This window comes from Penaeus vannamei, chromosome 34 (genome assembly GCF_042767895.1).
Source record: "Penaeus vannamei isolate JL-2024 chromosome 34, ASM4276789v1, whole genome shotgun sequence".
Lineage (NCBI taxonomy): Eukaryota > Metazoa > Arthropoda > Malacostraca > Decapoda > Penaeidae > Penaeus > Penaeus vannamei.
In genome coordinates, this window is record NC_091582.1 from 6,216,617 (window position 1) to 6,232,369 (window position 15,753).

Sequence of the window (15,753 nt, forward strand, 5' to 3'; positions counted from 1 at the left end):
AGGATCTGTGCCACCTGGACATCTGGGAGCCCTGTCATCCACTATGGGTCACCATACCTTTTCTTCGAAGTTAATTCTGTGTCGGCCATGACCGCATTTTTTCGCCAGAGCCAAGAGTACCTTAGCGGTAGCCCTAAGACCTTTATCTCGCCTGCCGAGCCTTAAACTGAATGTATTCTCATCCCACGGAAAAAGAGGATATGTTTTTTTCTCGCCAACCCGAAGCTTCTGGCAAATACTCCCATCGCCCTACAATGATTTGAAATAAAAATAATACGCTTTAAAGCCCCTTTGTGCTGCTCAACCCTCGCTGGTGTATCTAACCTCACCCACCCGGAAGTCGACCACAGATCCGTGCTAATTGGGAATTTTTGCCATCTCGCAATCCGCTCGCCCAAATCCCCGCCTTGGACAATTGGTGAGTACGGGCGACAGCTGCGATATGGGCAATGGGTGGCACCGTGCCATGTTCTTTAAGAATATTTGCCAGCAGTTCTCGGAAGTCGGCTCCCTTTGTCATGAGGTGAAACTTATTATTGCAGCAGTTGATAAAAGCTTAGGGCGACTTGCGCTACATATTTATGTGGTTATAATGAGTTCGCTTCGCAAGAACTATGATGTTTGCTTAAAATAATGGCTAAAAGATGAACGAAATGCCCGGAGGCACGACTCCACAGGACCTGTGACGCACGCACGACCAGGTGTCTGGCATACTTCGCGACATTCTGTGACCTAAAGGAACCGCGGTCTTAAATCATGTCCGCGTTAACACGTACAGAATACAGGTCACCAACTGAAGGTATCATGACATGATATACATATATAATTTTTATCTTTATTTTTCAATGCTAAAAATAAAAAAAAACGAATCGCTAAATCAAATAAAAAGTTAGTTCAAAGTGAAAGACGCGTATTGTTACCTGGATTCCAAACATCTAATTATCGAGTTGTTTTTCGCATAACAAATAAACTTCGAACTAATAAGCCAAAAAAGCAGCATCACACAAACAAGAAAACTAGCACAATAAAAATGAAATAACAAATTGACATAAAACTTGATCTGAATATGAAACACTGTAAGCTAAACATAAATACATAAATACAAAATAAATAAATAACGCAATACAAACTTCAAAAAATTACAAAATAACCCGAACGAAAAAAAAAAAGTAAAACGAACTGCAGACAACAGATATGACATCCCATAATGAGCTTGTCGCTGTCATCGTCCCTTCAGATGCAGACAGACAACCCAGTAACCTATTTACGCTGTCTGCAAGATCGTCCTGATTGTGGCCTCCCTCACGCTTACTTACACGCTGATTTTAGTGCTATGTGACCATTGGTATCTAGCGCATTTATTTGTTTAAAGGATTGGCCATGACACGCTGATTTTGGTGCTACGTGAACATTGATATCTAGCACATTTATTTGTTTAAAGGATTAACAATTGCACGCTGATTTGTGAACGCGATTTGACGGACGGTTTCGAACGCTGGCTTTAGGAACAGGAGGAATAGAGGGAAATGGCAGGTTTGTAGCAGCGTCTGGGATATCAACGTTAAATCATTTAAGGAAAGGAATAAACAAACTAAACATGATTTTCAGTATCTAAGCACACGCTGTTGAAAGTTCATTCACCACGGCGAAAACCCCCAGATGGTTTTCATCGTCGCATCCCTAAGTTACGAATTTTATGACAAGATTTCCCTACCTTTCCCCCCCCCCCTCCTCCTCCTCCTCCTTTTCCTTCGTCTCTTTTTTTTTTTTCTCTCATCCCGATATAACTTGTGGTTGCCTATCTCGGTCTGCTCTTCCTGGAAATACAGTGCTGACGTTTTCCCACCTTGGCAGATCACAGACCGACCTCGGCGAGAGGGTGTTGGCTTAAGGCACTTGGCAGACACAAAGGGAAGTGGCGGTGCGCTGTTTACGTTTTCATTTATTCTCTTATTACAGACATGGAAATCGTGGCAATTAAAGAGGGTCTTTATCATGCCTTGTCGCCGGCAAAACATCTACTTTCACTCATTAGTAAGCTGATTTGAGTGGTGTTATTCACTGTCTTAGGCCGCCTGAGTTAAGTGCAAGAAGCAAAAAGCAATACAAAGAAGTACAAAAGTTAGGCCGAAAAAGTTCAGTGGCTTTCTTTACAAAATTACCAGATTTTTTATGATATAGTTCCCACAGACAAGGGAGTTCAATGGTTTTCTTTACAAAATTCAGATTTTTTTATTTATTATATGATTCATACAGGAAGGGTGTTTTATATCAAAAAAGGATAATCATACATTTGTAAAACTGTACACGGAGTTAAATAAACTATAAATAAACTATAATATTTAGTTTTATGTAAAGATTCACACAATTATTTATAACTTTGGCATGCTGGATGGTTGAAAAACAGTTATGAACAAGTGAAATGTTTTTTTTTTATGTTCAACTGTACATTCGTTAGTGTGCATGTTTGTTTTCTGTCCTTGCATATCTGCTGTCTTTGTCGTGTGCATTGCTGTTACTCTTGTGCATTTAAGTGTACATGTGCGTGGAAGTCTGACTGTGAATGGGCATCGTATTATGCATGTACCGAGTGTGGGCGCTGTTGTGTTTGTGTCATACGGTGTCACAGGTGTGTCATACAGTGTCAGGTGGCGCTTCAATACCCACCTGGCCGGGAGCCACCTGGCCTTCGCTGATCCGGGAAGTTCTCCTTCAACCACTCGTTAACCAGGGCCACATCTACAACACAAACATGCCACTACAACCTGGCCCACTTTCAGCAAGCTCCATGGAGAGGCAATGGAGGTGAAGGGTGGGGTGGGGGTGGGGGGAGGGGGCAGGACGGAAAGGCTGCTGTTGGCTTTTGGGGATATTATTGTACATGGAAGGACTGAGGCGGGGTACCATCGACAGGATGGAGGATGTGTTAAAGAGACGGTCAGTGTTAATAAAAAAGAACTGCATGGGGGGACATATCCACAGGATATTGACTGGAAGGGTGGTTCTTTATATATATACTATTTCCCCTCTAAGTCTTCACTAGGAAAAAAAATGATAACAGCTGTTTTTGGCAAGGATCGGCAGGCTGAAACCTCCAGTCATCTCACTCACAGTTTTAAGACATGATAACCGTTACCGAAGCCCGTCACCTTAACCTGATCTCACGAGGATTTCCGAGCTCTAAATCGGTCAGAATGCTCTAGCGTCATGCTCGACGAGAGATTTTTATATATTTATTATTTTTTTATAGGACGAAAGGTCGACATCTCTGAGGAACGGAGGCGAAGATCAGAATGGAAATCTACAAGTGTGAATGTGTCAAATTTAGGATATTTTTTTATATATACTGTCGTTAATAGGTGAGAATAAAAATTAAGTGAACGTTAAGCTTCTCTCTCTTCTGTTTATCATGTACAGACACACTAAAAAAGCTTTGGGTGAATTATGAAACAACTCTTAAACATACTAGAAGACATGTAGCAACTAATTCCAGTAACATTATACAAATTAATTAACATCTTAAGCAGTTAAAATTATCTACATTCACTACGGGGCACAACGCCACACCTTAAAGAGAGCGCAGTAATTTCATATACGCATATACATAAATACACTTTCATATATATGTATGTATATATATATATATATATATATATATATATATATATATATATATATATATATGTGTGTGTGTGTGTGTGTGTGTGTGTGTGTGTTATAAATATATATATGTATATATATATTATACATATAAGAATGTGTGTGTGTGTGTACGCACATAACATGTACAGTATATGCATATATCAACTGCACTAGTGACACTCGGCAAAAGGGAAAAGTACTGAAGCATGCTAACAACTTCGAACGCATTCTATCTACGGACTTCTCTGCTAGCATGTAAACTCCACTTTCGTACAAGGATGGTCACTAAGGATAAAAAAGAGAGAAAGAGAAAGAGACGAGCAAGAAAAATTGTAAGAGAGAAAACAAAGAACGTCATAACACTAAACACGTTGTCCATAAGTTAATCATTCCACCTCTTAAAATGGCGGACTGAGGACTCCAGCAAGGCAGACGGACTTCAGCTTGGATCAAACATCTTTTTTTTTTTTTTTTATCTAATATTATTTCTGGAAATCTCTTTGGAGGGAAGATGACTAGATAAATTTCTGTGCACATTTGGGGGGGAGGGAGAGGTAAGTAAAAATGCATTTTAAATACTTTCAACCTTTTTCATCTAAAAAAAAGCACACAAGGCAAATGAAATTATCAGTAAAATGCATAAAAAATCACTCAAAATCTATTAGAATATTTAGTAAAGGCTTCATGCATTCACATTATTCATATCACACAGGGACATTAGATTAGACCCTTTAATTGTCGAAGGTGGTTATTTACACACATAAATATAAATATAAATGCAACAAAAATAAAGAGTAAAAAAAATCCTACAACAGCGGGATCTGGAAATGTATGCAACCTACAGTCGAGACTACTGCAGTGCTTGTTACGTTTGTCTCTACACACTCTTACCTCTCACTGTTGATCTGAAGCTTGAAAATAAACAAAAAAGAAAAAGTAATGAAACCGAATGAAGTCATGTTTACAGGAAAGAGAGAAATAGTACATCAATGGGCCAAAAAGCGGAGTAATTTGTACTCTAATGTAAAAATGAAGCTTAGAGCCATATGGTAGCATGAGGTGGGGCGATATAACAGTAGTACTTGGTCATAGGAAAGCATCAACAGCAGCGTCAAAGCTTTTATTCTCGAAGCTCTTACTCTAATCGTAAAAAAATTGCCCAAAACAATCCATGTACATTGTACTACGTACACAGGACTAATAGTGCATATACCGAGAGAGCAACACAGGCAACGAACATGAGTTCGTCTTGTTGTTGTTGTCGAGCACTTAATGTGAGCTCGTGGAACCTTTCCCCGGCTGACCACCTGACTTCCATCTCGTTCAAGCTCGCCCTCAACGCGTCCATGCCGACGTTCGTGTCGCTGATCGCACGCTCGTCAACGCCTATATCGTTCCCTCGCGTGGGAAGGTGTTCGCGAGGCCAGATGTCTGGGCTGGTGGCGAGGGGCGTCTTGGGTTCACCTGCGGGCGACCCTGAATCGGCTCTTTCGTGACTCGCTACGCCCAGTGTGTGTTCCTCATCTTCATCGATGTAAGTGAATCCCACGAGAGTGCTACGTTCGTCCCACACCATCTGGACCGGTGTATGTGATTCGCGTAAATATTCCCCGTTTACGCTAGGGTCAGACGTCCGATTCGTGACGTCGTGAGTGTAGTTTGGATTCTGAATTTCGGTTTGCCCTGACGCAGGTCTGTGAACGACGGTTATAATCGTACCAGAGTCTATAGACGATGATGACTCGCTGTCTGACTCATCCTCGAATTCGAAATCTGATTCGCATTCCTTCTGCTTTGGTTTTTCGAAATCGTCGTCACCGACCCGATCGTAAACGAATTCGCAAACCGCGGAGTCGGGAATGATTTCTCCGAGGTCACGTGACTCAGGGGAGAAATCGGAAGGCGAAACGGGATAACAGTCTTGTAGCAAGTCTGGTAACATGCTCATGGTCGGCGGTGACGATGGTGATAAGAGTGGCGAGACTGATGGCGAGACACTGGAAGGCGTGGAAGGTGACGAGGCAGAGGTTGAGGGAGAATTAGATGGGGAATGTAAGTGAGCGGATTCTGTGGGCCGATTCGAATGGGGTAAATATAAATACGAAGGCCTTTCAGCTGACGATGAAGATGAAGATGTAGGTAAAGACGACGATAACGGTGACTGGGTTAATGACTGTGATTTTGAAGGTGGCGAATTTTCTTTTTGGATATCCGTTTGTAACTTTGATTGCGAGAATGATTTTGTCTGTAAAGAATGCGAAGTTAACGGCGACGACGAGACCGATAAATTGTTTAATGACGACGGCGATTGTGGGTATGACGTAGATAATGAAGGTGACATCGCGCTCTCAGACCCGGTCGAAATAGACGCACCAGCCTCGGAAAACGAGACAATGACTGGCTTTATTCCCGGGACGTCGCTGACTAGCGGTACGACGTCGTCCTCCTCGGTTTCCCCTTCTCCCCGCATCTTCAGAATATACGACCGCGTCCACTTGCGACCGTCCGAACCCGTGAAATTGAACTCCAGGATCTGCCCCGATCCCGTCCCCCCCGACCCCCCTCCGCCGTCGTCCTCCGGGTCCCTAGGAACGCCTGTGTCTGTATCCTGCGAGGCACTGGCGTCTTGAGCATCGGTTTGTTCTAAAACTGAAACGGGAATTTCAGCGCCAAATCCTTCTTTGCAGACGGCTGCCATTTCTTTGGAAGGCGAAGGACTGCGTTGTCTGTCACTGTATACGTTATTGAAATCCCCTTTGAAAAACTTCTGAGCAATGGTGTTCTGGCGCCGCGTAATGATGACGTTTTGCTGAGAGTCGGAGACAGCAAGAAAATGTTCGGTGTTGCCGTCTTTTGGCGGAGCGTTGTCCGCTGCCACGCTCGGGGCTCCGGCATCAAGATCGGTCACGGTAATCTTTGGAATGAGGAACGCCGGCCTTGCACGGAATCTGGGCGAGTGCGCGCTCGGCCCAGGGCTCGTTATGGCGATTTTCCCAATACCTGCATTATCCTCTTCGTCCGCAAACCCTCCCTCGCTGTCTGACCCGTCGGACCTCCCTGGGCTCTCGCTACTGCTACTGTCTACGGGACTGCTTGCGCGTTCTGGACAAAGCTGTAACGTAAACGATATCTGACTGAGGAACTTTGGACGCTGACTTTTTTCATCGATCGTCTTATAATAGATGGGCACCGCGTCGTCAGCACGAGAATAAGAGTGGCAGCCCTTTGGCAAGCCTTGGTCAGCCATGGGTAAGTGCCCACGAGTTTCACCTACCATGAAGCTGCTGTTAGTCCAACCCTGAGACATACCTAGAGAAGCTTCACTACTGCTATCGTCTCCACCTTCACCCCGAGGCTCACCCTCCCCACCCTGCTCCGAAGTGTCACTTAGGTGCACTTCTTGCCCCTCAGAGGTCGAACTGCTCTCGACACTACCAACTGCTTGTTGACTGAGGCAATGTGTCTGAGTGAGGACCTGTCGACGGAGGTCTTCACTCTCACTTTGTACACTCTGACCTTCCACCACTAGACTTGAGAACTCTTGAAACGTTTGCGAACGCATTGTCTTGGCTTCACGAGCCACTTCGGACATTTCATCGTCAGAAGTTTCCACTACACCCTCACTCTGAGCTCGGCGACGGGACTCTGACCCGGGAGAACCCTCGTCCTCCACAATATCTAAATCTTTAAGGAGTGCATCCGAGAATGCTTGATCTATCGAAGTATCTAACTCTGTCCCCTGGAGAAGCTCCTCCCATGAATCTGCTAAGTCATCATGATCGGTGCTTGTTTTACTTACAGTTGAACTGCTTGTTTTACTTACAGTTGAACTAACTACTACAGAAGACTTTTGTTCTAACTTATGAGATATCTGTTGACTAGACTGCTGGAAGAATGCAGCTATTTCTCTACGCTTCTTTTCTGCACTTTCGGGTGACATGGAGGCTTCATACTGCCCTTGCGCATAAACAGCATTTGGAGTAATAGATGATGGAGTCTGCCGTTTTTTAGGCTCTTTACCCCATGGTATATTAGCTGCTGTTGCGGGCTCTGGTTTAGTATTAGCAGGATAGAAGGCGAGACTCTGAGGCCTCTTTTGCTTGGCTTGCAAAAGATCCACAGGGATCTTGAGGCTGACGGACTGGACAGTTCCTCCTTGCTCAGTTTTCTCCACGAGAGCAGAGAATCGTTCAGTGTGAGAATCATGGAAGCTTCGTCGTTTCTCCAAGAATGCTGACTCAGGGTCGGCGGGCGAGTCCGGGGTGCCCTGACCCTCAAACTTGGCCAAACCCATCTTGATTATGCCGGAGTTGGAGTGCCGTAGTGGTACCGCACTCGACGCCTCTGAAACCTCGGATTCTGTCATATCAGCAAAAGCGGCGATATTCTTCCTGACTAAACCAGAACTTGAATGTCGAAGACCGGGCGAAGGAGTGAGTTCTGCTTCATTTCTGTCAGGTAAACCCTGTTCAAAGGCAGCTAAAGTCTTCTTGATCAAACCTGAACTCGATCTTCGCACGATACCTCTGGGCGGAGGAGATGCTTCCCTGGAGTCACATGGAGATCCCGTGCTCCCTCCGTCCTCGAACTTTGTGATCTCCTTTCTGACCTGTGACGTGATGGCTGAAGGGTCTTTCCATGGTACTGCTTTCTCCTCTTCGGTTTTTTCGCTCATACCCATTGCTGCTTCCCATTTCTCACATTGCACTTTACTGAGTCGTTTTACACGGTTACCTTCAACTGATACACCCTCTTCAGCTTTGGGGACCCCTCCATCCCACTGCAGAATTTGCTCTTTGCTTAATCGCTTAACCCTCTCTTCTCGCTCCTTAGTAACTGCTATTGATTCTCCTGAAGCTAAATTTTCCCATTTCTCCCTCTTTTCCTTATTTCTCATTTTAACTACCTCGGTATTTATCACAGTAGTATTTTCGTAAACGCGATCTTCCTTACTGACTGTTTCCCACTTATCTATTTTGTTTTTCCCAATCCTTTTAACGTCAGACTTTTCTTTAACGACTTCCTCTTTTGAGGCAGTATTTTCCCATTTATCAACTTTTAATTTACCAACTCGACCTGCCCATCCCATACTATCGGCCTCTGCCTGTGTAACTGTGCTACTGCTGATATTAGTTTTCTGCCCTACCATTACTTGTGATTTAATCTGCTTTTGCACTTTGTTTTCGATGATGGTTTCATTCTCTTTAGGTTGACTTTTCCCTTCTAATAGTTTTTCCTTACTCTTTTGGACAAATCGACCCGAAACGTCTGCAGCTACACCTTCTTTCCAGGGCTTACTGGAAGATGAAGATGATGTTGATGAAGTGACTGCTGATTCCCACATGCTTGAAACCTTACCTTGAGAATTGAGCTGAATTGATTCTCTAATTGGTTCTAAGTTTGAGGACGCACCTGTAGTTTTCGATGACGTAGCAGTCTGGTCAAATTTAAGAGCTGCAGATGCAACGTTCTTGGTATTTGTTGTGAATGGGGGTCCAGAGACAGGGGGAGGAATGGCTGACGGTTGAGAGGATGATAACGATTGAGTGCGTTGGTGACGACCTTGGTCACTGGATGTGAGAAGAGGTGAAACTATATTGTCTGAAGTTTTAGGCTTAGAAACAGAGTCTGGGACACTGCCCCACCTTGACACTCCTTGCTGAGGAGCAAAGTTTGTGGCTGGTAGAGGGGGGACATTAAAGTCATTTGCTTTGGGTTTCATGGTGTTGTCGGGATTGCTGTTCCAACGAGACACCTTCTTATGCTGTTGTTGTTGCTGTTCTCGAGCCTGCTGTTCCCGAAGTTGCTGCTGACGCATAGCAGTTGTTGGAAGTGGTGGCACAACATAATCAGTTGCTTTCAACCTTGAAGGAGCAACATTGGTGCCACCTTGATTAGCCTGCTGAAGGAATGTGCTTTGTTCTTTTGTTTCTGATCCAGCAACATTCTTTAGTGACTGCGACAGCCTACCAAGTCCAACATTCTGAGCATTGATATTCTGAACTATGGGCTTTGCTGATGTATCCTCCTGCAAGGTAGAGACTGAAGAACTCTTTGCGCGAAAAGTATCACGTGTTGCAGGGGTGAAAGCAGCACCAACAACCTTTACAGAAGACTTTTGTACACTGCTAGAGCTTTCAGTTAAACATGTCACAGAGGAACTCTTTGTTCTATCAGTTTCTTTAATTGCAGAGGTTCGGCTGCCAAACATACCCTTTCTTGCTACTTCAGGACTTTCAATTGATTTTGGTGAGTCTGGTAGTGAAGACACAGAACTCTGGCTTCCAAACGATACCTGATCGAAGGAAAAGTTCTTATTGAAGGCTCTGACTCTCTTTTGGGTGGGTAATTGTGCTCTTTCCGGCAGAGAGGAAACAGAAGAACTCTTAGAGCGATCCATGTCTGGTGATGTTACCTTTTGCACCTCGGGGCCTGAGGAACCCTTCTGACTTTGTACACGGCGGAGTCCTGGCTTCTCCTGAGGTGATTTTGGCAGAGCTTGTGCTGGTGACTGCTTCTGGACAGGCTGAAATTGTACTTGGACTGGCTGAGGTGGCATCTGGACTGGCTGAGGTGGCATCTGGACTGGCTGAGGTGGCATCTGGACTGGCTGAGGTGGCATCTGGACTGGCTGAGGTGGCATCTGGACTGGCTGAGGTGGCATCTGAACTGGCTGAGGTGGCATCTGGACTGGCAGAGGTGGCATCTGGACTGGCTGAGGTGGCATCTGGACTGGCTGAGGTGGCATCTGGACTGGCTGAGGTGGCATATGGACTTTTGGAGACTGCACTTGAACTGGTGGAGAAGTAACGGGACCAATAACCTGAGCAATGAATGGTGTGCCATTGACACCAGTAGCACCATGATGTATTTTGGCCTGGGAACACTCCACAAACACCTCATCGTCATTCACCTCTGCATCGTCAACACAAAAACCTTCTTCATTATCTACATTAGATCCACGGCTAACGGAGTTCTGACTACCGGTCCTGCCTGAAGCAGAGAGACTCCTTCGGCGAACAAGCTCTTCACGAGACTGATGGCGGGTGAGTGCCGCGGTGACCAGCCCTGCGGCGCCCTCGATGCTGCCCTGCCGTGTGACGGGCGTTTTGGTAAGTGGCCGTGCCCCTGGGCGAACACCTTCCTGAGACTTCTGCCTCTGGTAAATTGTGCTTGTCGTTGAGGTAGATCCAGCTACCTTTTGTGATTCTTCATCAAGCACAGCCTGTTGCACGGCACTTAATGGCTTTCCTGGTTGGAAAACTGCTTGCTGCGGGGGAGACATCTGTTTCTGTGCTATAGATGCCTGTACTGAGCTTTGATTCTGCTTTTGGAAGACATTAGTCTGCACTGTAGTCTGACTCTGGTATGTTGTTGAAGCTTGCTGTGTTTGCTGGATTTGTTGAAGCTTTTGTTGATTCTGAAGCTTTTCTTGCTGCTCCTTTATTAACCTCTGTTGTTCCAGTATCTGTTGTTGTTGACGCAGTATTTGCTCTTGCTGCATCTTGATCTGGAGTTCCTGTTGTTCTTTCAGTTGCTGCTGTTGCTGCAACATTTCCTGTTTCTGTTCCAGTTCTCTTTGTCTTTCTTCTTCTTGCTGCCTTAGTAATTCTTGTTGCTTTTCCAATTCTTGTTGCCTTTGAAGTTCCTGCTGGCGCTGCATTTCTTGTTGCTGTTGTATCTCCTGTTGCTTCCTGAGTTCTTCCTGCCTCTGAAATTCTAGCTGTCTTTGTACTTCCTGTTGCCTTTGAAGTTCTTGTTGTCTCTCCAATTCCCGCTGTTTTTGCAACTCTTCTTGTTTCTGCAGTTCCTTCTGTCTCTGCAGTTCTTGTTGTCTTTGCAGCTCTTGCTGTCTCTGCAACTCCTGTTGCTGCTTCTGAAGTTCCTCCTGTTGTCGCTGTAATTCCTCCTGTCTTTTCAGTTCTTCTTGTTTCCGTAATTCTCGCTGCCTCTCTTCTTCTTGCTGCCTTTGCAGCTCTTGCTGCCTCTGCTCTTCCTGCTGTCTTTGCAGTTCCAATTGCCTTTGAGCTTCCTGTTGTCTTTGCAACTCCAGCTGCCTCTCTGCTTCTTGTTGTCGTTGCAGCTCTAGCTGTCTTTCTGCTTCTTGTTGTCTTTGTAATTCAAGCTGTCTTTCTGCCTCTTGTTGTCTTTGCAATTCCAATTGCCTCTGAGCTTCCTGCTGTCTTTGCAGTTCCAGCTGCCTTTCGGCTTCTTGTTGCCTCTGCAGTTCGAGCTGCCTTTGTGCCTCTTGTTGCCTTTGCAGTTCCAGCTGTCTTTGAGCTTCCTGCTGTCTTTGCAATTCCAGCTGTCTTTGTGCCTCTTGTTGTCTTTGCAACTCGAGCTGTCTCTGTGCTTCTTGTTGCCTTTGCAGTTCCAATTGCCTTTGAGCTTCCTGTTGTCTCTGCAACTCGAGTTGCCTTTGGGCTTCTTCCTGTCGCTGCAGTTCCAATTTCCTTTCTGCTTCTTGTTGCCTTTGTAATTCCTGCTGCCTCTGTTGCTCCAGTTCTTTTTGTTTCTGTAATTCTTGTTTTCTCTGTAACTCTTGCCTTTTCTTCGCTGCTTCCTGCCTTTGCAGTTCTTGCTGTTGTTCAAGTTCTTCCTTTTTCTTCAGAGACTCTTGCCGATGCAATTCCAGTAGCCTCTCATCCTCTTCCTCTTGTCTTTTCCTTAGCTTCTGCTGTTGCTGTACGTGCTGGTGAACGCCTTGCCACACATTATAAGATTCGGAACTCGATACCTCTGCACCTGTGACTGTGTTCATACGTCGATAGTTGGCTTTCTCGCGGTTGCTTGCTAAATCTGAATCAGCAGAGCCAGCACGCACCGCCCCAGTCTTCCTTTGTTCTTCGCCGAAACTCAATTGCTTATTGATAGCAGCCTTGTGGACGGCGATCTTGACAAGCATCTCAGGAGTAAACAACTTTGAGCTTGGATCATCTGCCAAAGATTTTTCCTCATCACCGGGATTTCCAGTTCCAGGGTTCATTTTGTTGTGGTACTGGTGGTATGTCCAAGTATCTCCACTTTCATTTTCAATACTATCTAGTTTACTAATCATCCCTGCTACAGATCCGGCACTCTTTGTGCGAGAAACTTTATAGGCAGTCCATTTGCTGACATTTCCCTGCTCTTCTCCTGATATCTGCTTTTGCAGCTGGTTCTGAATTCGACTCACGTAGTTTGCTTTGGCGACCTTATCTGCGTGTATCTTATAAAAACCTTCAAGTCTCTGTTTTTCCTCAAAGCTCTTCTTGCGTCTGCTTGCAAAGTTCCCAAGAGGCCTGTAGAATTCTGTGGTTCCTGGTGGCATAGAGGGAGTAGACTTAGACTTTGATAACAAGTAACCTTGTTGCTTCTCTGCAATGAACTGGTACACAGGTGCCGGAGGACAAGGTTTGTATATTGATTCTGCCGAGCCAGAATCCACTCGCTGTGGGACAGGTGGTGGCTGAGGACACTCACCCCTCTGTGGCAATGGCGGAGGTGCCTCTGTAAAGTCCGTCTCCTGCTCCACTGGTGCATCAGCAGGTCGACAGTCTGGAACAGTTGGTTGAATGGCCAAGGTTGTTGGTCGCTTGGGTGGCACAGCAGGGCCTTGAGCAAACTGTTGACGAGGAGGAATCACTGGTGCAGTTGGTTTCTGTAGCTGCAGATTAGGACTCCTCTGTCGTTTCTTAATGTCTTGTTCATCAACTGATTGAGCCTGAGCCTGTTCCACAAAGAAGTCTGACTTCTTCATTACATCACGCTTTTCAAGCTTCTGGAAGACCTTACTAGGCTTAACAATGGAAGGTTCGTGATGTTTGTGAAATATTCCTGGCAACTGAGCCTTTGTTCCGACTCTGTCAAAAGGTTTGATTGAGAAAACTTCACCTTCATCATCTGAGTCTTCTGAATCACTCTTATCGCTGTCGTGCTGGGCCTGCTGCTTTGCAGGTTTCTCCACAGGCATATTGGTAGCTGGGCTGTGAGGACTAATACTCTCTGCTGAAAATGATGTCACAAGTTTACTGTATTCTTTCTTTGTCATTCCTCCCGATTTAGCAATAACAGGTTTGTGTATGAAACCAACATCCTCCAACGAGCCTGAATGAATGATCTGGCGCCAGTTCTCTTTCATTACACTAACATTACTCTGTGAACGACTTTGAAGGGGTTGAAATTTGTAAGGTGTTGGCCTTGGTTGCCACAAATCACGGTAAGTTTTTTGTCGTTCCTGAACAATGTGAGTGCCAGCAAAATGCGCAGTAACAGAATCTCCTTTATTGAATTCCTCTTTTGAATTTGGCTTCTCAAAACGTTTCTTTGCTGCCCTGATTTTCCAAGGTATTTCTTTCCTCTCCTTCCTGCGGGATCCTTCCTGATCACTGAGTCTGCTGTCGGGTGTTCCGTCTCGAATCTGATTACCCTCTTCGTCTAGGAGTGGCTCCTCTTCCTCCTCGTGTTCATGCTCGGTGCTCGGCTGCCTCACCAGCTCCTCTCTGGACTTGCACTTACCAATGGCCGAGCTGAGGACAACCCGCGCTTCACTGCGACTTTCCTGTCTTTCGAGAGAAGTGCGATCACTTGAAGGTGTCGAGTGAGCTGAGTGTGTCCTGTAGGTCTTGCTTGGTGATTTTGAGCACGAGCTGTCTGAGGAGCGAGATCTGTGACTATGTTCTTGGTTCATTTCATCAACTTTCATTACAATGCCTTTGGCTTCATTAAGATTGACACTGAATTTAAGTCCTCCTGTGACAACAGCAGGACTGCCTGCCCCTGAAGAGGCATAAGAGGACGAATGCAAGATGCCCGAGGAACTAGACATCATGACCCCACTTGCATTCCTCTCCGGGCTGTGCTGCACAACCATATCTGCGTCAGCTTCCTCATATTCCTCATCATCATCATCCTCGTCTTCATCCTCATCCTCCCCTTCATATTCCTCATCATCCTCTTCATCATCCCCATCCTCATCGCTATCATGATTGCGAGCTACATTACCGTCTTTGTCTGCCATCCTGCCCTGCTCATCTACCTCGTGGTCCTGCATGACACCTCCAAGGGAAGTCTGGAGGCGGTCGATGAGCGAGAGCAGTTCCGTTCCCTGTCCCCCCTGACCCTCGGAGCCAGAAAAGGTCTGGCTCTTCGACTTGGAAAGATTAGTCTTCAACTTGTCTAACACTGAATTAACTTCGCCTATCAACTCGGTGCTAAACTCATCATCGTCTGTGTGTGTTTGCCCCTGACTCCCCCCGCGATTCCTAAGGACGGCCTCTTCTATGTTCGCCCGCACCCCCTCCATGAACACGGCCAGCTCGTCCTGGTTTTTACTCGAATCGTCCCCTGACTCCGTGCCCGAATCGAACATGTGCTCCTCGCTCGACTTAGGATTACTGGAAGGGAAAGAGTAAGAAGAGGAGGACCCACGCGCTGAAATATTAGCCCCGGCGTGTGTCCCGCCAGAAGAGGAAGCCCCGTCACCAAAGCGCTGTCTATATTCCTCAAGGGACGCTTTCAACTGATCGAAAACTATGGGTTCCAACTCACCCTCACTGCTACGCAAATCAGAGTCTTTTGTGTTACTAGTGGCGGATTTGGACATTGCCTCGAATCGAGAGTGCGCCGTCGAGGTCTGACTACGTGACCCTCGACTCTGGTCATGGCCGCTCAGCTCCTCACGGAGACCTGCAAGAAAACAGCGCTCGTCAGGAGTGGTCCTTGGGATGAGAGAGAGAGAGAGAGAGAGAGAGAGAGAGAGAGAGAGAGAGAGAGAGAGAGAGAGGGAGAGAGAGAGAGAGAGAGAGAGAGAGAGAGAGAGAGAGAGGAGAGAGGAGAGAGGAGAGATGTGCTTAGAATAATAATAGTATTTACTTATAAGATACATATGTCATCATTAATTTTCAGTGATGAAATTTCTAATTTGTAGAGATACTGCAATCTAGAGGCCCAATGACATAGCCATCATGATTACGCAAATGGAATATATCATGCAGTGCATACAAATGTCATTTAAACATAATCTAATCAATATTAATAACACAAAATCATTATTAGCGTACAATTGCGACCAAACATATGCGTTACCTTTCTTTTCGGCCACGAGAGCCTTGAGGCGCATTCTGATTTTCC

At 45.7% G+C, this 15,753-nt stretch overlaps 1 protein-coding gene across 18 annotated transcripts in view; it reads right to left on the reverse strand.

The window, feature by feature from the left end:
- The window catches only part of LOC113809654 (uncharacterized), a 258,298-nt gene that overhangs the window by 7,469 nt on the left and 235,076 nt on the right, over positions 1–15,753 (reverse strand). For 15 of the 18 annotated variants that reach the window (XR_011398114.1, XM_070113568.1, XM_070113571.1 and 12 more), the window contains 3 exons: positions 15,709–15,753; positions 15,172–15,309; positions 2,668–2,739 (listed from right to left, as the gene is read on the reverse strand). The exon at positions 15,709–15,753 is cut by the window's right edge and continues 31 nt beyond it. Coding sequence is in view for 16 of the 18 variants with exons in the window: in XM_070113568.1 (XP_069969669.1) it covers positions 2,668–2,739; positions 15,172–15,309; positions 15,709–15,753 (255 nt within the window). In the remaining 2 variants the exon portion in view is untranslated. The remainder of the gene's footprint in view (positions 1–2,667; positions 2,740–15,171; positions 15,310–15,708) is intronic. The other 3 variants (XR_011398115.1, XM_070113576.1, XM_070113579.1) reach the window with 1 other exon arrangement.